Source organism: Erythrolamprus reginae, chromosome 3 (assembly GCF_031021105.1).
Source record: "Erythrolamprus reginae isolate rEryReg1 chromosome 3, rEryReg1.hap1, whole genome shotgun sequence".
Taxonomy (NCBI): Eukaryota; Metazoa; Chordata; class Lepidosauria; order Squamata; family Dipsadidae; genus Erythrolamprus; species Erythrolamprus reginae.
The window spans coordinates 142,458,971-142,483,406 of NC_091952.1; the positions used below are offsets into that span (position 1 = coordinate 142,458,971).

A 24,436-nucleotide genomic window follows, 5' to 3' on the forward strand; every position below is an offset into this window, starting at 1 on the left:
TGTATTTAAACAAATTATCTCTGATTTCTCTATATTAACTGTAAGACCCGACTGGTCTTTTAAATTCCTGGAGTAAGATCTTTATTCTTTTCATCATTTCAATTGGGGTTTCAGTCAATACTATAGCATCATCTGCAAAAAGATTTAATTTTAATTCAAGTTTTCCTATTTGGTAACCTCTCCACTCCTTGTCATTTCTAATTTTATTTGCTAAGACCTCAATTGCCAATACAAATAACATTGGGGATAGTGGGCAACCCTGTTTAGTTCCATTCTGAATTTTAACCTTCTCTGTTCTGTTACGATTTACCCTAATATAAGCTATATTATCCTTATAAATTGCTTTTATAATTTTACAGAAGCTGTCTCCCATATTTAAATCTTTACACAATTGAAACAAGTATTCATGGTTAACTTTATCGAAAGCTTTGTACACATCTAACTTTAAAATACCTAGTTTTCTTTTGGTAGTGGTAGCATGGTGTATCACATTAACAACGTTTCTAATTGGTTCATAAATCTTTCTTCCTTTAACAAATCCATATTGGTCTTCTCCAATTATCTTTGGTAAAATATTCTCTATCCTGTTTGCCAATATTTTCATAAATATTTTGTAATCCTGGTTAAGTAAGCTGATACGGCGATAGGAACCTGGATCCATTAAATCACGATCCGGCTTTGGGATAGTTATAATCTCTGAAATTTTCCATGACTGTGGAATTTCGAAGGTCTGAAAAACATTATTAAACAATTTTTCCAAATGCGGTAATAATTCATTCTTATAAGTCTTATAATATTCACCAGTAAAACCATCTGGGCCTGGGGCTTTAGCAGGTTTCAACCCTTTAATAACTCTAGATATCTCATCATTTGTTATTTTTGCATTTAAGATTTGTCTATCTTCTTCCGTTAATTTCTCATTAACTTCTATAGTTTGCATTATGATATGTTCTTTTTTATATAAATTCCCATAAAAGTCTCTCATTATTTTTTCCATTTCAATATTACTACGTTTTGTTGCACCTTCCTTATCCTTTAAAGCAGGGATATGGGATTTCTCCTTTTTTTCAGATAGTGTACCATTTGTTTCATTGATTTGTTCCCCCATCCCATAATTCTCTGTTTTACAATCATCTTCATTTTATTCCATCTCTCTTCCTCAAGAGATTGTAGTTTCTTTTTCTTAAATAATAATAATGTATTCCAGGCTCTATTTCTTGTAATTTTCAGACTCTCTTGGATTAGGTCTATCTCTTTTAATAATCTTTCTCTTTCAACTTCCCAAGATTTCTTAATAAAAGCTTCAGTGCTAATACAATTACCTCCCATAACAGCCTTGTGTGTATCCCAAACTATTGTTTGCTTAATTTCTCCTGTTTCGTTAATACTAAAGAATTCACACAATTCCTTTTGTAATTTGAGTCTATTTTTTTCACTGGCCGAAACCACAGGGTTGTATCTCCAGATCCTTTGTTGTCTACTAGCATCCATTTCAATCACTGCTAACAATGGAGCGTGATCTGATAACCAAATACTTTTAACTTCTGCTCTCTTGAGGTGTACCTCCCCCGTTTTATTCATTAATATATAGTCAATGCAGCTAAATTTATTATGTCTTGCTGAATAAAATGTATCCCTGTTTGCTGCGTTTGCGTGGAGGTCCAACATATTAATTTTATTTAAGTGTAACTTTTTCTTTTCTCCCCTCCCTGCTGTTAATTCCAAATTAAAATCACCTGCTAAGATCACTATGCCTTCCACAAAATTGTCTAATTTACGCTTTACATTTATTATAAATTGCTTTGTATTTGCATTGGGAGCATAGATTACTGCTAAAGTTGCTACCTTATTATTTATTTTCCCCTTAATGAATAACATTCTGCCATCTTTATCTCTTTTAATATTAATTAATTGAAATGGTACTCTTTGATTTATCAGAATGGGAAGGAGACTCTTGTGAAGGCAAAGTAGAAGCCTGCTTTTTGGAAGTTTTTGTAGTTGTCGTGGTGTTAAGTAGGCCTCTAAAATCCAAGCAACTACAGACCTATTAGCCTGACTTCAATATCTCGAAAAGTACTGGAGAAAATAATAAAAAAGCAGCTTTGCCACTACCTGGAAACAAACAAGATAATATCCATCAGCCAACACGGGTTTGTCAGAAACAAATCATGTCAAACCAATCTCATATCCTTTTTCAACACCATAACCAAATCAGTAGACCAGCACAACACGGTGGACCTCATATACTTAGACTTCAGCAAAGCTTTCAACAAAGTCGACCACTATCTCCTAATCAACAAATTAGAAAAAAGTGGAGTAGACTACAACACATGCAGATGGATCAATAGCTGGCTGACCACCTGCACCCAACGAGTTGTCCTCAGTGGTTCCAAATGCACATGGAAGAACGTAGGCAATGCGGTACCACAGGGTTCAGCCCTGGGCCCTGTGCTCTTCAACATTTTCATCAACGACTTGGACAAGGCAATAGAAGGGCAACTGATCAAATTCGCAGACGACACCAAGCTGGCGGAGGTAGCCAATACCCTAGAAGACAAGGCTCAAATTACAGAAAGACCTAGACAGACTAACACAGTGGGCCCACACCAACAAAATGATGTTTAACATCGACAAGAGCAAAGTCCTTCACCTAGGCAGAAAAAAACCTGGACACATATACAACCTGGGAGAAACCCCTCTTAGCAGTAGCGACTGCGAAAGAGACCTTGGAGTCTTGGTGGACAATCAACTAAACATGAGCCAACAATGTGCAGCAGCAGCTAAAAAAGCCAACACAATCCTAAGCTGCATCAACAGGGGAATATACTCCAAGACCAGGGAAGTCTTAATACCACTCTACTATGCCCTGATCCGACAACACCTGGAGTACTGTATTCAGTTCTGGTCACCACACTTCAAAAGAGACATTGAAACTCTGGAGAAGGTGCAAAAAAGAGCAACCAAGATGATTAAGGGATTGGAAACCAAGACTTACAAAGAGAGACTGAGGGAACTGGGCATGGATAGCCTAGAGAAAAGGGCCAAAGCGGACATGACAGCAGTCTACAAGTATACGAGGGGATGTCACAGAGAGGAGGGGATCACTTTATTCTTCAGGGCACCAGAGGGCCGGAGGAGGAACAACGGCTGGAAGCTGACCAAGGAGAGATTTAACATGGAGATAAGGAGGAACTTCCTGACGGTCAGAGCGATCAACCAATGGAACAACTTACCAGCGGACGTTGTAAACTCCAACACTCTGGACATTTTTAAGAGAAGATTGAACTGCAAATTGACTGGTGTGCTATAGGGTTCCTGCTTGGGCAGGGGGTTGAACTTGATGGCCTTCATGGTCCCTTTCAACTCTAACAATAAATAAATAAATAAACAAATTCCGGCTGTCACCAGCTCTTGATCCATCTAATCAAATATAAAGTGCCACTCACTTTTCCAGGAAAAGGTCGGCTGGTATTTATATAGTTTGAAGTTTAAACTTGTCTTTTGTTCTTGTTGTTAAGTCACGGCAGTATTAAGTTCCAGTTCAAAAATCTCCACTCGTTCCGGCTGTCAATTTTGCTTTGTTCCTTCGCTCGCCCTTTCTAACAATTTTGAAAATGCTTAAATCATGGGATTCTTCTTTTTTATACCTTTTATCTTTCCTTTGATGATCTGTTTCTTCCGATTGACTTCTAGTTGAGTTTTTTGACTTCCTTCTGCATGGACGTTCTGTTATGGCTGGGTGCCTGCCATAGCCAATGCCCGGTTCTTCTTCCCTGGAGCTGTGGGGCAATCCTTGTTCTCCAAGGCTGTGGCGATCTACCTCTTGGACACCAGGAGACCCCGTTCTACGGTCAGACCCTCCAGGTCTGATGTTCTGCCGGGCTCTCTGGTAGAAGCCTCCCAAAAATTCACAGGTACAAATTTCAGATACACACACGTTTGAAAATTCAAAACAATGGCCTTTATCACAAAATTCAAAAGAAACAAAGCACCCCTTTTATATTGCAAAGAGCACTCTTCCCCAAAACAACCTTGTAGGCTGTACCAGTCCCTTACTCAGTCGTTAAGTACTTAGCTAGTAGCTGTGAAGAAACATCACAGTCCTCCTTCCCACGAAGTGAAATGCACACACACTTTACTCTGCTTTGGTGTCAAAGGTGTGAAAAATCCACAAAGTTCAGAAACAGCGAGGCACGATCCTGAAGAACTGCGATCAGCTAATCTTCCACAACGGCCAAACTAGCACGCTGCTATTTATAGCAGCATCTCTAATTACTGGAGCCCCACCCAAACACAGGTGGCCTCTCTTATCTCCTGTAATATTTCCTCAATTGGTCTCTTCGATGCATAAGTCTGCGCCTGCGTGGGTCTAACACTTCGTCATCCAAATTGACCGAAGATAATGGTGATTGGCTTCCTGGGCTGTATGCCAAACTCCCTCTTCCAAGTCACCCCCACCTTCTTCGTCCAAGGAAACTGCACTCCCTGACTCTGCCGGCAACAAAACAGGCCTAGGACATGTTGATGTTTCCCCTATCTCCACCTCCACATTCCCTGGGGCAGGAGCTGGGCCAGAGCCAACCACAACAGGTCTGATTGGACTGCTAAAATGCAACCTCCAGGGAGAAAAAGGAGGTTCGAGAACGGAGCTCTGTCCCCTGCCTCCCGTCACAGCGCCATTGCCACCCGGAAGTCCTCCTCTAATACTATTCTACTGTGGCAGGCCAAAGTCTCTAACTCCACATGATGGCTTTGGCCTGACAGGTCACAGAGCATTTGAGTGCTTGGCTCCAACCCTCCTCTCTCTCCCCAGAATCAGATCTCTCTCAGTAGCAAAAAGAAAACCTGGGAAAGTTTCTGGGTCTTTCAAACAATGGAGCTGTTCCCTCCTGAGGTTTCTCCTGAAGTGAAAAAAGCTGTTCCTTCAGGACCCAGTCCCGACTGGAATGAGGAGCCCAGTGGAGAAGATGACCCAATGGTGAGTGAACCCGTTCCTCCGTTCCTCATTGAAGCAAGAATTAAAGTAATGGCCATGGGGGAGAAGGAAGAATTATGGGCTCTGATAGATACAGGGTGCTCGAAATGCCTCATCAGCAAAACAGTAGTGGAGAAATTAAAAATCCAAACCAGACCTTTAGGTAACCCCATCCATTCTCAACAAGTGGATGGTTCTCTAGTAGGCGGAGTTCCAGCCACACTCCTGACGGAGTTAGTTGAATTACAGATAGACCGACACTGTGAATTTATGCAGTTCATAGTCGCCCCCAAGATGTCAAAAACAGTCATATTGGGTCTGACCTGGTTGGACAAATGGACTGCACCATTAGGTGGGAGGATGGATTTCACAAGCTTGCCCTCCACATCGGGCCTACACCTCCCCCACTGACTGGCAGGAGGAATCCCTTTCCCTGGGAGAAAACAGATTACCCCTTAGCAGTGGCTACGATGAAGGAAGGAACACTCCCAGGTCTCCAAAAGGTACCCCTTGAATACAGAGACTTGGAAAGGGTTTTCAGTGAGGAAGATTGCAATGAACTGCCCCCTCAGAGACCAACAGACTCTGCAATAGAATCTTTTTTTTAATGTATTTATTAAATTTTTTCTGTTTTTTTTTTAAAACAATACATGATCGTATTTGCAGATGAATCTACATCATATATACATTCCTATCAACATTATCTTTTGATTGCTTTTAGATTTCTTGATGTTTTATTTCAATGTTTAGTTTGAGTTTCTTTTTTTTTTGTTCATTGGTACCATTTTGTCCAGATTTCATATTAGTCCGATTCTTTTCGGTTATTGAGTTCCATTGTCAATCTGTCCATCTCTGCGCAGTCGTATATTTTCTTGATGATCTTGTTGTCTTCAGGTATTTGCGGGTTTTTCCAGTTCTGTGCAAATACAATCCTTGCCGCTGTTGTTATATGCAAGCTTAAATGTTTTACATTTTTAGGATAAGTCCCTCTCATAATACCCAGTAGAAAGAACTCTGGTGTATATTCCATTTTTGTATTTGTTATTTGACACAACCAATTATTTATTTTTTTCCAATCTTTTCTTGTCTCTGGACATAACCACCATAGATGAAAGAAGGTGCCTTGGGATTCTGCAATAGAATTTGAACCAGGGGTAGCTCTTCCAAAGCCTAGAATGTACGCAATGTTACCAAAGCAATTGGAAGGGCTGAGAAAATCAACGTAAAAAGGGGAATCATTCAGCCTGCTTCCTTTTCCTTCCCATGCTGAAGGGCTCCCCTCTCGCTCGCTCGCTTTGTAGCTGGTGCCTTTCCTTCATTCTAGTGACTCCTCAGTTTGGCTGAAGCTGAGTTGATCCGGCCAGGGTGAAGCTCCCCATTTTGCCTTTCTGCACCCAGACGCTCCAAGAGGCAATCTCACACCAGGTGTATGGAAGGCATTGCGAGCGAGTCACCACAGCAAAGTGGTTTATTCCCTCTCTGTTATGGTTGGCCCTAGGTCAGCTCATGTAGCTGTGGATTTTGATGTGGATCTGTGGGAGTCCTCTGTTTATAGAAGACCTGCCTGGTTGCCAGCTGCCTCGGACAATGAGGCTGAGTCACAGGCAGAGGAAGACAGTGGGGGATGTGGGGGCAAGAGGTAGATGGGAATGAGTGCAGCCAGCCCATCAGCTGGTTCCCCAGTTAGAGAGTCCTCAGACTCAGAAGAGGAACACCCTATCTTGAATCCCCGCGTGTGCAGGATCTTGGGAAGGAGGGAAAAGCTGCACATGCACCAAAACAGATAATGGAGTGCAGCCGTTCAGAGGTTAATTACACTGCTGAGACTCTGATAAATAAGGGAGGTTTTGGAGTGCTGGGCATGGGCATTTATCATTAGCGTTTTGGAAGAAGAAGAAAGCATCGTGGTTTGCCTTGTGTTTTGGGATTTCTGTGAACTCTGACGCACTTAAGCCAGAAAAGGCTGTGAGGATTGGAGTTGGAAATCTGGCTTTATTGTTTCATAAATCACTCCTCTACTCTGGCACAAGCCTCCACATCAAGTGAACTTTTGGTGTGAGTAACTGTCACCTCTTGGGACTAATAAAACAGTAATTGGTTTTTGTGCATTTCAAGCAGGCAGTTTAGCCTCTGAATATAAAAGAGACTTTCTTTATTCAATTGCTGTGTATTTAACTTCATTCTGAACTCGTGGGTGGCTAATTGCCATTAGCCAAGCAGAACACTCTCCAAGGGCCCAGAGAAAGGAAAACGCTCTGTTCACTCTGGGTTGCCCAGAACGAAGGTAGCATTTCTTTTCTCTGGGTGTGGCAGAGGCTTATTCCCTCTCCAGGTGCCCAGAGAAAGGAAAATGCTTCGTTCGTTCTGGACTGCCAAAGCCTCCTTAAGCGCCACCAAAAAATTATCAAAGGAAGAACTCCTCACATGATACAAAGCCATGAAATTTCAAGTTTCAGATATGCAGAGAATTTTTTTTACAGGGTCTCAAACATGGCTTCGGGTCACATATGATCCGAACAGAACAGAAAACTTAGAAATAACTTGGGAAGGATTCCTCGCATGAAAATTGTAAAGGGGAAAACAACTCCAGAAGTTTGGGAAACTCTATAAGGTATGATTATTAAAGCACAGTCCAGCTCAATACCGCTGAAAAATAAAAATAAAAGAAGAAACCCACATGATTACACAAACTCTGTGATAAACTGAAATTCAAAAAAGTGGAGAGAGGATCATATAATTAAGGCAGAACACCAACAAATAGCCCAAACTTGCAAAGATGAAGTCAGGAAAGCTAAAACCCAGGGTGAAATAAGCAATAAATGTCAAAAATATAAAATTTTCAACATATGAAAAATAAGAAAAAAGTCAAGGAAACAATCACTCCAGTAATGATAATAGGGCAAGGGAGTAACAGACAATAGAAAGAAAGCAGAGCTACTTAATTCATTGTTTGCATCTATCTTCACACAAAAAGATAATACAGCCCAACCTACCAAAAACAACTGTAAAAAATATACTAGGAATTAAATTACGCAAGAAAATGATAAAAGAACACTTGTCTGCTCTAGACACGTTCAAATCACTGGGACTTGGTGGACAGAGTTCCTGAAGGAGCTGGCAGACATCATCTTGGAACCATTGAACTACAGTATATCTTTTAAAGATTCTGGAGCACATACAAATAGTCCTGGGTAATTAAATCAAAGTTTTTAGCAAGACAGTTATTAAGTGTATTTTGCCCCATTTTACAATATTTCTTGCCAGAGTTATTAAGTGAATCCCTGCAGTTGTTAGTAACATGGACAAATGAATCTGGTTTGTTCATTGACTTTGATTGTCAGAAAGTCACAAAAGATGATCACATGATCCCAGGACACTGCAAACATAAAAACATGCTAATTGCCTACTTCCAACTTCCAAATTTTGATCGTGTGACCATGGGAATGCTTCAACAGTCATACATTTTTTTCAGCTGACTTTTTTCAGTGCCATTGTAACTTTAAATAATCACTAAACAAATCATTGTAAGTTGAGGAATACTTTATTTATGAAGTATTTATAAAATTTATATTCTATTTTATATGTATTTGGTTATGAGCCGCCCAGAGTCCTTTGGGAGTTGGGTGGCATATAAGTCCTAATACATACATACATACATAGATACATACATACATACATACATACATACATAATAAAATCATACAGGATAAATGTTCTTAAAGATAAATATTAGAGGGTTTTTTCAAATTGCAGATGAGTTGAATAAAATATGTCATTATGTCAATAGGCATCCAAGAAAAAAGTGTACATGTTGTACAATCTCCAGCCGGATCGTTCTGTGACAGGAGGAGCTTGGTATAGTGACCAAGACTTTGAATCTGAATTTGTAGAGGTGCTTAATCAACAGTGTTTTAAATTTCTTCAGACTAAGGTAAATTACTCATATGTGTAATTTGCATACATTCTTTCTGCTTTCCCCTCTTACAAGAGGGAATTATGAGAGAGTAAGCAGTTACTCAATGGGGAATACCCAAGGAAGCATTGCAGTAGTATTGGCAGCACTGGGAGCTGTGGCCATGCTGCACAAAAAGCCCAATTTGTTTCCCATTGTGTGCGTACTAATTCTCTTGTAATTTCTTCCTCTCCAAGCTCTCTGCTGTGCAAATGGTGAAAAATAAGGAAAAATGGTTCAGTTACAACAGGACAAAGTTTCCTAATTTTAATGGCAATAGTTATCATTCTGTATTTGATAAGGTTTCTCTAAAGCTGCCAACTTTCAACACAGATCATTGCAACAAGTCTTTTAAGATTTCCAATCCCTGCTTTTATCAAATTTGTAGATTTCCTTCATTGGATGTTTTTAAACTCTGTATATAAATTTTATAGAACAAGGGCTTGAATAGTATTAATGATCCTTTCTATAATTTTGTGATACTTCAGAGTATTCAAATTGGATCTTGCATCTTATAATGGATGCATGTGACTCCTATAATGGATTTTTTTCCTGAACAGTTTGAGTATATTAAAACTATTCCTAAAGAAAGGATTCCTGAGATATAACCAGTAGTGGGTTCCTACCGGTACAGCTAATTGCCTGCAGCTCTGCGGTTCTCGCCAAAACAGGCATGTATGTGTGAGATTTTGCTACCTGCACAGGTGTAGGAAGCAAAATTTCACCTGAATGCGTGCTTGCGCACCATAGCTGCAGAGCTGCGTGTAATTAGCCATACCAGTAGGAATCCACTACTGGATATAATTAAAAGGCAGTTAGTTAGTCACCTACATTTAATATGGCAGATGTGGTATTTTATGTGGCAGGAAAAAAAGACTAGAGTCCTATTATATTGCAGAGAATTCTAATTTACATGTTTGAATTCCTAACAATCTGCTTTTCAGAATACATAAACCATCTATTTTTAGCTTTTGGTAGCACTGAAAATTTCAACATTCCATGTAGTTTTATTCCAATATTTGTGTCATTTCAACTTTATTAGCTAACTCATTATTGAATAAAACTAAATTATGAGGTAACAAATCTTTTCATGCTTTCTTTTCTCTGAAGAAAGTTACAAGTACTTTTCTGAAAAAGAAAAAACAATCCAGTTTTATCTCCTGCTAGATATTGTGGTAATTAAGTTATTGTTAGGTATCATTATGACTCCAGACTATGAAAGAAAAATAATTTTTAAAAATTCAGTTTTTTAAAGTTTACACTTTGTTTTTAAAAAGGAAGTTATTAATGTTGAAGATTTTAGAACAGCTGACTTTAGAACTCCATCTTTCAGCTGTAGTGAGGGGTGCGTTTGCCCAGGTCTGCCTTGTGCACCAATTGTGGCCCTATTTGGACAGGGAGGCTTTGCTCACGGTCACTCATACCCTTATCACCTCGAGGTTCGACCACTGGGGCTACCTCTGAAGAGCATTCGGAAACTGCAAATTGTGCAGAACACAGCCACGCGAGCAGTCATGGGCTTACCCAGACATGTGCATATCTCTCCAACACTCCGTGGGCTGCATCGGCTGTCAACTGGTTTCTGGACGCAATTCAAAGACCTATAAAGCCCTACATGGCATTGGGCCAGAATACCTATGGGACCGCCTTCTGCTGCATGAATCCTAGCGACCGGTTAGGTCCCACAGAGTTGGCCTTCTCCAGGTCCCGTCAACTAGACAATGCCAATTGGTGGAGCCTAGGGAAAGAGCCTTCTCTGTGGGCCCAGGCCCTCTGGAATCAACTCTCCCCAGAGATCCGTACTGCCCCCCACCCTCCTTGCCTTCCACAAGAGTCTCAAGACTCACTTATGTTGCCAGGCCTGGGGCCATTAGGTTCTTGCCCCCTGGTCGATGAAAGGACTGAGGGAAATTGATTGAATGGGAATGACTGGTTTTTTAGGGTTTTTAGTTTTAATTATATATTTAATTAATTGGACCCAAAATGTTATGTGTTGTTTTATTATATGTTGTAAGCCGTCCCAAATCCTTGGGGACGGGTGGCATAAAAGTCCAATCAATCAATCAATAGTCAGTGAAGTGCATCAAAGGGAAGCCACAGAGATGTTTGTTAAGGGTTAATTATTTTAATGCCAAGAAATGTTTTTAAAACACTGTATGAATAGCTTACCTGCAAACAACTTTGAATGAATACCAACTAAAATATCTACTGATATAGGTGGCTTCTCTACTACATCTTTTTTCCATTGGTATTATCTTGTAGGCTGAAGTAGCTCGAGAAACCAAGCAGAATCCTATGATACAAAGAAATAGCTCATTTGCATCTTCTCATGAGGTGTGGAAATACATCAGTGAGCTAGGTATCAGTAAGGTAAGACCATTGGTGCATAAGTTTTTATTTTGTATTTAAAGAACAATATTGTGTCTTGCAAAATAATAGGAATTTTCTTTTTTGTTGTATTTGTAGATCATGTGGAAGTCCAACTTTAATTGAACTGCATTACTGCAATGGTCACCTTATGGCAGTGATGGCAAACCTATAGTACGGGTGCCGCATGTGGCATGCAGAGCCATATCAGAGGGCATGTGAGATGTTGCCCTATATCAGCTCCAGTGCACAAGTGCGCTAGCCAGCTGATTTTTGGCCTTGGGAAAGGCAGTTTCACCCTCTGGAGGCTTCAGGAAGCTTCCCTGAAGGCTCCGGAGTGCAAAAATCAGCACACCAGGCAAACTGGAATTCAATTTTGCTGAACTTCCGGTTTACCCATTTGGCCATTTTTTCACCGTCCCAGGCTTCAGTGAGGCCTCTGTGCATGCACAGGGATGGGTGGGGTTGTGCACATGCATAGTGGGCAGTGCAGGGTGCGCATGCATGGGGGAAAATGGGTGTGGGAACATCCGTGCGTGCTAGCACACCCTTTTGGCACGTGAACCAAAACAAGTTTGCCATCACTGCCTTATGGGGACTTAAGCTGCTGCTGTTTAAAGGGTATCTGAGTGATGGTTAATTTTTGCCAATGGCTTTCAGGATCCATTTTTAAAAATACTCAATTGGATTATAAATCCATTTGAATGTTATTTATTAAAAATTAGATCCTTTTTTTAGATTTTATCCTCAGAAATATGGGGAGGGAGGGAGGGTTTTTTTCCTGTAAGCAATAGCAGTCTGGGTTCAAGCAAGAATTTTAAACTAATAATATAGCTTCAGAATTTACCTTGAAGAAATGCTTGGTCATTGGGTTTAGCAATTACAGTGGTATCTCGTCTTACAAACTGAATTCTTTCCGTGACCAGGTTCGTAAGTAGAAAAGTTCGTAAGATGAAACAATGTTTCCGATAGGAATCAATGTAAAAGCAAATAATGCATGCAAACCAACTAGGAAAATCCAAAACTTTAAGGCTTTAAAAAAAAAAAGCGGCGTCCGGGGGAAGCGGCGAGCAAGAGGTTACTTTGGAAGCGAGATGGGCGGAGAATGTAGCAGCAGGCAAGGGACATTTTGGAAGAGAAATCAGGCAAAGAATGTAGCAGCAGGCAAGGGACATTTTGAAGAGAGTTCAGGCACGGAACGTAGCAGCAAGCCAGGGACATATTAAGAGAGTTTGGGCACAGAACGTAGCAGCAAGCAAGGGGCATATTGAAGAGAGTTCGGGCACAGAACGTAGCAGTAAGCCAGGGGCATATTGAAGAGAGTTCGGGCACAAACTCTCTTCAATATGCCCCTTGCTTGCTGCTACGTTCTGTGCCCGAACTTTCTTCAATATGCCCCTTGCTGGCTGCTATGTTCTCTGCCCGAACTCTCTTCCAAAAGGCCCCACGCCCGCTGTTACCTTCGCCGCCTGTTCTCTCTCTTCTCCAATGTCTTGGCACTTTGCCATGATGGTAGCAGAAGTGATAGGGGTGGAGATCCTGCATGGCAAAGTCTGGCTCCAGTTCGCTTGCGATCATCAGAGCCTACAAACTTAAAAGCGCTTGTTTTGGCCGCTGTTCACAGCAGCAACAGCAGCAGCCGGGAGAGAAGCAAGGGTTCGTAAGACGAAAATGGTTCGTGAGAAGAGGCAAAAAAATCCTGAACGCCCGGTTCGTATCTCAAAAAGTTTGTATGAAGAGGCATTCGTAAGACGGGGTACCACTGTACTTTTAATAATAAATGAATATAAAACAGATTTCAGTTTTGAAGAAAATTAAGATTATACCTGATAGAAAAGAATTATGGACATATTTTTTCATGGGCATATTTTTCAATAGTATTGGATGGCCTCTGCATCATATCATGCAAAAATAATTCTGAATTAGTGGAAGTTCTGATACAGCAAATGAATTTTATGATAAAGCACTTTTTTGGCTTTTTTTTTTGCTAGAATAGACTTAAACTCTACTTTTGGCTGAACTATGTTTCCCTTTTAAAACGGATATTCAGCCTATCTCCTGCAATTTTACTCCTCTTTATTGTTTTTATTTATTTATATATATTTTTTCTAGACTGCCCATCTCCCTCAGCAGGATCGAAAGCAGTTGTCTTTACCACATTTCTTGATAACTAAACTAAAAAGTTAATCCTTTCATGCTGAAATCATGCTGAGGTTCCAGTTGAATTTTAAAAAAACATTTCTGTTCAATTAAGTATTAGTTGTGTTATAGAAGGTTTTACAATAGCCTACTTTTCAAGCATTACTATACTCATTTTCTTAAAAAATTCTTACTTGAACTTTTTAACATGCTTCAGGTGGAATTGTCAATGGAGGACATAGAAACCATTTTAAATACCTTAATATATGATGGAAAAGTAGAAATGACCATTATTCCTGCAAAGGAAGCATCAGCAGGAAGTGTAGATGGGCACATGAAACTCTACAGAGCTGTCAGTCCAGTCATACAACCCACTGGATTGATACGGATACCTTGCGGACTTTGTCCAGTAAGTATTCCTCAGGTATAATATATTGAGATCAGATGTTTTACTAGTGTAGCATTAAAATTTATGTGCACATCAGTCATTCAACTTAGATTTCAGAATACAGGTAGTCCTCATCTTATTCAGTGACTGTTCAAACTTATAGCAGCACTGAAAAAAGTGATTTATGATCAGTTTTCTCACAACTGTTGCAGCGTCTCCCTGCTTATGTGAGCAGCATCTTCATGGTCATGTGATCAAAATTCAGATGTTTGGCAATGACTCATATTTGTGATAGTTACAGTGTTCCGTGACAAGCAAAATCAGTGGGAAAGTCAGATCCACTTAACTGTGATGAATACTGTGATGAAAACTTGTACTCCTTACTTATCAACTGCAAACCCTTTTATTCTCCTTGAGAGTTTACTTAATTTCTACTAATTGCGGTGTATATTCATCCACAAGCCTGTGTAAACAAGGCTTTAAGAACTCTAGCTGATCAGATTATCGAGGTTGAAGCCAAATATCCTGATTAACTGGCCATTATATTGGGAGATTTAAACAAGGCAAACTTTAAAAAAGAACCACCAAAATACTTACAACATGTCAATTATCCCACTAGAGGCAAGAATACTTTAGACCAGTGTTTTTCAACCAGGGTTCCATAGAACCCAAGGATTCCACAAGGGCCAGCCAGAGGTTCCGTGACTTAATAAGAAGGCAAGGCAGTTTGCCCCTTCAATCCTGCCAGCTTCTGAAGCAGGACAGCCTCTTCCTCCATCTCATGTCTGGCAGATCAATCATGCTCAGCAGCAGCAGCCACCAAGCAGGAGGAAGAGTGGCAGCAGTGGCAGCATTGGCGCCAACAGCAGCAACAGCATCCCTCTAGACCCTCGCTGCAGCAGCAGGACCAAAGCACAGGCAGGAGGAGAAGGAGGAAGAGGAGAAGCAGGAGCAGTGGCCTCTCCAGCACCTCCGACGCAGAGCTTCCCAGTCCAGGGCCGAGGTGCACCAAGTGGCTCAAGGTTCTCTCCCGCTCCTCACGCCTCCCTGCGCCTGTGCACACCGCCACGCTCGGCCAAGCGGCCAAGTTGTCATCTCCCTTTTCCCTGCGCAGAGCACTGTAAGAGACCGTGCCTTACTTCTCCCCTCATGCTCAGGGCTTGAGAGGGCAGGAGGAGCGGAAGGCAGAGCGGAAGACATCCGCTCCAGCTTTGCCTTCACTCTGACTCACCCACTGGCCCCCACAGCCGCCAAAAAATGGGGAGAGAAAGAGGGTGGAATGGAGTGAACAGCCTCCACTTATTGCCCCACTTAGGCTCGGCACTCACAACGAGAGTACATGGTGTAGCCTCTCTCTTTCATTCTCACCCTCTCTCTGCTACTCCGCAGCCATGGACCCCCATGTGGTAGCAACATTTCCTGATTCTGCCTCCATCCTCTAAGGCTGCATTACTATTACTATTAGTCTTCTCATTATTCCTATCACCGATCTTCCATTTATGACTATGACTGTAACTTGTTGCTTGTATCCTTATGATTTATATTGATTTTTTCTTGATTGTTTATTTGACACCTATGACAATCATTAAGTGTTGTACCTCATGATTCTTGACAAATGTATCTTTTTTATGTACACGGAGAGCGTATGCTCCAAAGACAAATTCCTTGTGTGTCCAATCACACTTGGCCAATAAAACAATTCTATTTCAGAAATCTGACCACACCAAAGGGTTCCCCTGAAGAAAAAAGGTTGAAAAACACTGCCTTACAGAAATCATACTTCATGGAGACTTAACACAGACATAACTGGAACTTACTTTTGTAGAGACTGGAGACCACACCCTGCTCCAAGCTTTGTTCCTTGGACATGCTCAGTAGCACTTAACCCACATTGACTGACTGAATATTTCAACACTCCTCCCGATAGGGGGCCTTGGTGCCTCTATGGGAAGGAGAATTTTGGCTATGGTTTGGGGCTTGTCTAACTCACGGGTAAGCATTCAAACCAGTCAGGGAGATCCATCAATGACTCACGGCATGACAGTAGCTGGAATCTTTCGATTTCAGAGCAGTTTGTGAGCATAATTTCTTGCTGTCTCCATTCCTGAGCTGAGAGAAGACCATTGTTCAGAGGGCCACCTTCCCCATGGGGGGAGGATTCAGACCCCCAACTGCACCTTGGAAGGTCTGCTCTGCCAGAGAAAGGGGCCAAGGAGCCTCTGTCTAAATCTCACTCTCTTCGGCAGTTGTGAATTACTAGGGTGGATTGTAGAGGATCTGGAATTCCCCAGCAGCTTGCTCCTTCTTTTCCATTTTTTTCCTTTTTTTTTTTTCCTGAGTTTTCACATCGCCCAGTGCTGGGTCAGATGCTGGGGCTCAGTTCACCAACCAGGGCCCCGAGCTCAGGGTAGCTGGATGAGAATTTAAGACAGATTCAGATTAAATGTCAAGGTTCCAGGCAGTATCCAAGATAAATCAGAGTTCAAGTCAAAATACTCCTCAAAGTTCCAATTTATCGCCAGGCACCCACACTGGGAAACCTGAATCCAAGTTTCCCATCCAGTTGAAAGTTCACATCCCTTGTCCCCCACCCACAAAGTTGTCACATTGCCCACGCAGATTGTGCCAGCGTGGCAAGTCCTTCCTCTGCTTCCGCCCAAGGGGAATCTTGAAAGAAGGCTTTGTGGCTGCATCTATTCTCTCATGAAAATCACTCCTCCCAAGTTCCCACAAACATCAGGCCTTCTACAGATAGTGTGGCAAGCCTTTGATTTATCAGCAACTTCTGCACTGGTTTGACAATAACATCTTCTTGCTTAAAGATCTTAAAGGTCTGATTTGGCCCGAATCTTCACCCGAATCTTCAATAAATCACTAGAGATTGCTTCAAATGCTATATTATCATCCCAGTGCCAAAGAAGCTCACCATCAAGGAATTGAACAATTACCAGTTGCTCTAACTTCTATAGTTATGAAAACCTTTGAAAGGTTAGTGCTGTTCCACTTGAAAACCATCACAGATCCACCGCAATTTGCATAGCGAGCAAACAGATCAGCAGATGATGCTGTTAATATGGCTCTGCACTACATCCTACAACATCTTGAATCTCCAAAGACCTATGAAAGAGTCATCTTTGTGTGTGTTTGTTTGTTTGTTTGTTTGTTTGTTTGTTTGTTTGTTTGTTTGACTTCTATGCTGCCCAATCCCGAAGGACTCAGGGCGATTTACAAAATATAATACAATACAAAAAGATATAAGCAATAAGAAGTAGAATATGCTAAACCCCGTAATAAAACCTATTTAAATAGCGCCACATGCGCAGTGCTGGAAACTTGGGTTCTATGGAAGAGACACATTCAACCAGCCAAAGAGCCATGTGTGGCTCATGAGCCGCGGTTTGCCGACCCCTGTTTTTGATGATCTTTTCTTTTATGTACGCTGAGTACATATCCACCAAGACAAGTTGACCAATAAAATTCTATTCTATACTATTCTATTCTATGCTATACTATCCTTTGCTATGCTATTCTATGCTCTGCTATTCCATTCCATTCTATTCTATTCTCCCAGAAAGTAATGTACCACTTCTTTTCCCCGTATCTTTTTGAAGTTTTTTCTCTAGTTCCTTACATTCCTCTTCTATTTTATTTTGCATGCCTCTTCTTTGTTTATTTCTTTTAGTTATAAGTCATAACTAGTCCTCTAAAATATGCTTTGGCTGTGTCCCAACCAAATTCTTTCTAGCTAGCTGATCTTCTTTGAAATTTGCCTTTTGGAATCTGGAACCTTAAATTTCTGCTGTGGAAGCTTTATTTTTCTTTTCTTTCATAAACAAAGAGGAACGTAATACCGGAAGAACAAGATACTAAAAAAACGGAAAGAGCTGTAAAAGGCTTTCCAGAAAAGACTTGGAAAATTGGTTGTCTAGCAACATCGTGCGGCAGGAGGAAATATAGCAGTTTGTTGTATGTCTAAAGACTTTGATATTTTGGCTATGAGAAGGTGGATCAACTAATGCATGGAAGGAAGAAAATATTCAAGATGAAATTGACTGAACTGATTTGTACTTATTGGATCTGATTGGACTGCTCGATTTGACTGAAATTACATTTGGACTGTCTGATTTGACTGAAATCAATTGGACAATATAATTTGAAATTAATTACTTTAAGAATTAAAAGACACTAAAAGCTATCAGCACTTTCTCTTCCTCTTTTCTCTTCTCTCATAAAGTTATAAATTATAAAAAGAATTGAGTATTCATAAGGAATTGGATTTATTAATATTTTAATTTTATGGGAGTTTACTAATGAAAATACATATATTCTATACATATATACAAATATATAAGCAAGTGATATAAAGTGTAAAATGGAAGAACTGTACAAGAGGAGAAAATGTAATGGCTTATACATGTCATAATTTACTTGGATGACTCTATGGGCAGAACCCTCCTGGGTAGTCTTTGGTGCAGGAGTACTCTGGTTTCCACAAGAGTGTGTCTGCCCTTTGGTTGCAACCGCTCAGGATGTAGGTGACACAGAAATTGAAACTGGCAATGAAAAGGAAGCACCAAATCTGGTTTTGGTTTCCAGGTGGTCTGCAGGAACTCAAGAGTTTTGTGGTCCGTCCAAACCTCCAGTTGATGTTGGGCCTCCTCCAAATGATATCTCCAGGCCTCAAACACCCCCTTGATGGCCAGTAACTCCTTCTCCCAGATGGTGTAGTTGTATTCGGAGGAGGTTAGTTTCTGAAAGTAATATGCACAAGGGAAGAGGGTACTCTTGGGACGTGTGAGCCTTAAGAAACACTACTCTGACTGCAACAACTGAAGTATCTGCTTCCACTACAAAAGGATGTTAGGTGTCAGGATGTTTCAAGATGGGCTCCTTTATGAATGCCTGCTTCAAGGCCTGGAATGCCTGTTTCTCGGAAGTACTCCACCAGAATGGCAAACCCGAGGAGTCGCTTGACATCCTTAACTCATTGAGGAGTTTGCCAACTATGCAAGGATTCAACCTTGCTTGTCTCCATGGCAATGCCCCCAGGAGAGATGTGATGCCCCAGTAACTTGATGGTGGACTGTAAAAACTAACATTTTTCCAGTTTCACATACAAGCAGTTCTCTCAGAGCCATTGCAAGACCAGGTGTAAGTGGTGTTGGTGGCTCTCCAGAGAGGAAGAGTAGATCAGAATGTCATACTAGTAAATCACAACAAACTGATCAAAGAATTCCTGGAAGATGTCATTCATAAAATGTTGGAAGGCGTTGAGAGCATTGGTCAATCCAAACAGCATGACAGTATTCTCAAAATGTCCATACCTGGTGCCAAATTCCATATCCCATTCATCCTTGGGTCAGATCCGAACAAGCTCCATGGAGGTCCAATTCAGAGAACACAGTAGCCTCCCAGAGCTGTTCCAACAGATCTGGAATAAAGGACAGAGGATACCAGTTGCACACTCTGATTGTGTTTAATTTGTGGTAGTCGCAACAAAGACTCAGGTCTCCAGTCTTCTTCAGGAATAAGATCAGGGAAGGGCTGGATAAAACCCCAAGGCAGGTTTTTGTCCATGAAGTCTTGCAAAGCTGCAATCTCAGAATCTGACATTAATTACTGGGGGCAGCATGTGCGGCAGCAAATCAATGGAGCAGTTGTATGGCCGGTGTGGGGGCAAGTGCTCTGCTTTTGCTTGCTGAAGATATCTGTTAGTCCATTAGGTCGGAAGGCAAGGTCACCTCAGTTGGTCTCAGCAACTGGCCTGCGTAGAGTTGACGGGTGTGGTCCACACATTGCAAGCTTGGGGAAGTGCTGAAGTTCTGGGACCAGTAGTTTTACGGATCAATCATCTGGAGCAAAGCAAAGCCCAAGACCGTGGGGAAATGCAGGCCAGAGGTAATATAAAACTGGGTGTCTTATTTATGAGAGCCAATGATCAGGCATAAAGGCTGTGTGGTGACCTTAATAGTCCCAGAAAGAAGTACATGCCATCAATAGTCTCCATCAGACAATGAGGGACTCCATATTTGATTGCAAATGCCGCATCCATAAAATTTGCTGTGGCTCTGTAGTTGATCAGGGTGACTACTGGAGTCCTATGGACTACTGGACTGGAATACACATACCAGCAGGATCAAGTGCCAGGAGGTTTGAGATCCATGTCCGTGGGGTATGACTTGGTGTTGTTGCACACTTGAGCCTGGATCTCCACTAGGTTAGGCCTGGGGCGTTTCCTGCTATGGTATCAGGTATACAGTGTTTTTTCAGTATCTTCAAGCAACACTGGCATTGACTGTGGGGGATCAGGTTTGGCTGTCCACCAGGCATCTTTTTTCAGACTGTCTGGTCAAGAAGTTAGACCACTGGTATGTTGGCCCTTTCTCCATTGAAGTGGTGATCAACCCGGTCACCTATTGCCTAACATTGCCATGCACTCTGAGTCCATCCGGTCTTTCATCAATCCCTCCTTGTTCCAGAACAGCCAACCTGTCTGCTAACCAGACCATCCCCCACCAGATCTATGTGGCAGAGATGGGATGCCCGAGTATGAGATAACCAGCATTGGGAACACCTGGTGGCTGAAAATCAGTCTCAGTACCTGATTGAGTGGAAGGATTATGGGCTGGAGGATGTCATATGGGAGATGCAACCTCCTTGCATGCATCTGCTTTAGTACAGGCCTTCCATGACCAATTCCCATCACAACTGCACCTGGATCATGAGACCCAGGGAAAGGGCTCTATGGTGAGAGATAGTGTTGTGACCCACCAACTCCGCTGGCAGCAGACTTGGATAATGAGGGGGTTAGGGAAGAACTTGAACCAGTTCTCTGTTTGATGGATGCCCTATGTCAGAAGCAGGGATAGAGCCAGGGTCATCTGATATTTCCCAGCCACTGAAGAGGCAGCTGCCTTCAGAGGCTGAGATAAGTGGGGAGGAGGAACATCTGGGGCCTCTTCCAGATGCATAAATTCACAGAGCTTTGAGGAGAGAAGGGCAACTGAGTTCGACTTGGGAAGCAAGGCAGACAATGAATGGCCCCTCTCTGGCTGGGGAATAAATAGAAGGAAACAAATGTTGTTGTGGTTGTGGGAAACAACATTTGAATTTCTGTCAGAAGATATGCCCATCATGGTTTGTGCCTCAGAGATTGTTTGCCAGAATGTAATTCACAACTTTGCGGCTGGAAGCTCCTTGCCTGCAATTATCCCAATTAACTGATAAGGTCTGTTCTTCACTTAACACTTGGAAGGATTGTTTCCTGGGCTTTTTGGTGTGAATGTCAGTAATTCAGATAAATAAAGAGGGAGTTTTCAGGACCAGAAGTCTTTTTATCGGTTCTGCTAAAGCTGGGTCAGAACACCATCCTAGAAATAAGAAATTTCCTTATAGCTGAGTGGCTTGCCTTCAAAAGTTGTGGGTGCTTGATCATTGGAATTTTTAAGAAACCATGATACAGGGTTTCCTGCTTGAGCAGATGGTTGGACATGAAGACTTCCAAATCCTTTAAATTTTTTGTTATTCTCTATAATTTGGATGTCTTCATGGATTCATAGATTCTCTTTGAGCAGCAGTTAGCACTACTCTACACTTACAGAGTTTAGAGGTAAAGTTACCTGTATATAAATTGATTAATCAAATTTATCATATTTGTATCTTATTCCCTTCCTAGGTTTTTGATGATTGCCATGAAGATGGAGACGTATCTCCTGCAAACTGTATTTACATGATGGAATGGCTAGAATTTTAGGAATCAAATGAAGAAATTGGTTCTGAAACTTTAAATCTGATGAATCAAATTTTTTATTAGAAAACTGCTTGGACATTGATACTTTTGGGGAAAAAATTGCCATGCACAAAATGAGCTGATGTGGGATTGAATCTATATTCCTGCTTACAAGTAAGATATACAGGAATACAATGAAATAAAGTTTTAAGGGACAAATTCAATTTTGGCTAAGAGTATTAATATCAACGCCCCAAATAGCATCTGCGAAATAAATTAGAATCCACTCCACTGTTTTCAAGCAAGAGGTTCGATTTATTAGCAGAACCATGTTGGTTACGGATCAGTCATTCCAGTAATAAATTCTCTCCAATTCTCCACCCAGGTTAAGGTTCATTTCACATCCCCTCACCCACAAGTGCAATCACATGGACCAGTCCAGTGCAGGGATTCACCGACTTCCTCTTTCGTACAGTTGATGCAGAACAAAAGATGACCTTGGACTCTGAGAAAGGAATTTGTTGTGACTATTAACTTTCTCTCCTACCCCTCCCAATTCCCTTATGCTGTGTTACTGTGGCAGGCCAAAGCCTCTAACTCCACATGATGGCTTTCGGCCTGACAATTAGTTTGCTGTGCTGAATAAAATGAACCTGTGAGTTGCAACTGAATCCTGCAATATGTGTTAAGATTGTCTTATTAGAGTTCACTATTTCATGGAGTGAAAATCAGGGTCGCAGCTCACCCAGATGTGGGGGAGCTGTGCTTTCTACATTTTAGTGGAACACTGACACTGGAGTTGGTGCTATATTCAGTAATGTAAAAGTTTTTAATATTAAAAATCATTTTTTGAAAATTTATTAAAATACAAAACCAATCCTGTGTATGCTTGACCAAAATTGTAGAATTTGTTATCTGGAAATGTCAGAAGCTATCATACTTGAGAGTCAAAGTGATTGTATGCTGCTGCCAAAATCACTCAGAAACTATGTTTTGAAGCAGTTTTAAAAACAATAAACCTTGATATGAACTGGTAAGCATGGAACCCTAAATACCCTACTCAGACCAGGAGAGGACTTAATATACTTGGACTTTAGCAAAGCATTCGACATGGTGGGCCACAGTCTACTACTCTGGGTCATTCCATATCAAGGGATCCAAATATGAATATTTTTTTAACCTGATGTCTTTAGATTTTTTTTATTTTTAAAAATGTAGTACTACTTTAATTAATTACAAATTAAAAGTTTTGAATTTTTTTCTTCATCAGTTAATTTTTTACAGACTTCCAAAGTTTTGAAAAAGTGTGAATTTTGGCCTGGTATTGGTTTACATTTTGTATCATATCTTGGGCTAGAATTAAGATAAAGAGATGGGAGAGGCATCCTTTTTCTCAGAACGGTATCAGCTTTCATTTTATATGTCACAAGACTATGTTTTTTTAAACGTTGTTTTGGAGAAATTAAATTCAAACTTTTGATGCGCAATGGTGAAAAAAAATGTACGTTTTAAAATTGTGAAAAAAATGCAGGTGTATTACTTGTGTTCTTGGTTATATTTGTACAGGGATTCAACTTGGGACCTATCAATTTTTTGAATCATCTGATTTTATATTTGTGTGAGTTTTTTCCTTTTTTCTTTTCAAATTACAACTTATTGAATTCAACATTTATATACAACAATAAGGAAACAGGAAAAACAAATACCGTAAGTGCCAGAATCTTAATCATCATAACACAACTTGTTCAGCATTTTCAACCTGAATGCATTGAACAAACCAAAAGAAAAAAGGTGATCACATCCTCAAGTGTGCTTTTCTAAATACAGTCTCATCCTAATTATGTTAAAAGCAAGGTTAAAAGAACCAATATTGTTAACACCTATTTTATACCTGTAACAATTTTTTTATTGTATTACTAAACATGTCATTTATGAAGTGTTTAAGAAGAATAGTACAGTAATTAAATTCTCGATAAAATATGAACTAATAAAACAATAGTACATTTTAAAACTGGCCTTTTATCATCAATTTACCCCTTCTAGTGGGTGAAATGTAATCTTTTCCATAAGTGCTTACTAACAATGGCCATTTCTTTTTGTGTCAAAGAGTATGTACGGCCTATCATGGTGTTTGGTTCCACCTGAGTTAATATCTGATTTTTGTTAACTTTTAAAATGTCTGGTTTTCTTGAATACACAAAGGATGGCGACCAGAAGGATGCAAAACAGTCAATTCTACTTCTTCATTTTCACAATCTTTGGAGAGTACAGTAGGCAACCACAGATCACATAACCAGTTATGTCATCCATTGCCAATCTTGTACCGCCTTCTACCACTTCATGGATTGTGATTACTGAATGAAAAAATCCTTGTTTTTATTCCTGTTTCACTACATGGAATGAAAGTGTGGTATTGCTGAGTCCCTTTGATGGGTTCTGCTTCCTGTAACCGATGTTTTAATGAACTCTCCTCCTCTTCTTGGTCTTGGTTTGTACAATACGTGAACTGGATGTTAAGAATATTTCAACTCCATTTGAAAAGTTGCATGGGTGTTAAAATTTGGTCTGAATATGGCTTCTGGAGGCTAGCTTGAGCTGCAAGGCGTTTCAAGGTGCCTCCTAAACCATCACATACACCTTTGACATGAGCAGTGGCAAAAAAGTACAATTCAGCTTCTACTCCAAAATCTTTCTTGTGATGGCATACATTTATAAAGTTTTCCTGTTTTTATACCGTGCAGAAAAGCCAACCGAGAAGTAGTAGATCTTACTCAAATGTGGTAGGATGTCCATTTTTATCACTAAAAGCAACTTTTTTAAACAAATGAACAGATATTGAATCATTAAGTAAGCACTCAGATATCATAACTACACTTTTGTACTTTA

At 40.6% G+C, this 24,436-nt stretch overlaps 1 protein-coding gene across 3 annotated transcripts; it reads left to right on the forward strand.

Moving 5' to 3' along the window:
- Nucleotides 1-8,524: 8,524 nt before the first annotated feature.
- POLR3F (RNA polymerase III subunit F) lies at nucleotides 8,525-23,561 on the forward strand. Of its 3 annotated transcripts, XR_011558641.1 has the most exons (5): nucleotides 8,722-8,906; nucleotides 11,190-11,297; nucleotides 13,651-13,842; nucleotides 21,497-21,724; nucleotides 21,936-23,561. XR_011558641.1 is itself a non-coding variant. In XM_070746883.1 (4 exons), the coding sequence occupies exons 1-4, from the start codon at nucleotides 8,784-8,786 to the stop codon at nucleotides 21,572-21,574; spliced, it is 501 nt and encodes a 166-aa protein (XP_070602984.1). In that variant the 5' UTR covers nucleotides 8,525-8,783; the 3' UTR covers nucleotides 21,575-23,561. The 3 variants fall into 3 exon arrangements, 2 of the variants coding, with proteins under 2 accessions (XP_070602984.1, XP_070602983.1); XM_070746883.1 differs by having other exon boundaries at nucleotides 8,525-8,906; nucleotides 21,497-23,561; XM_070746882.1 differs by lacking the exon at nucleotides 21,497-21,724 and having other exon boundaries at nucleotides 8,713-8,906.
- The last annotated feature ends 875 nt before the right edge of the window (nucleotides 23,562-24,436 follow it).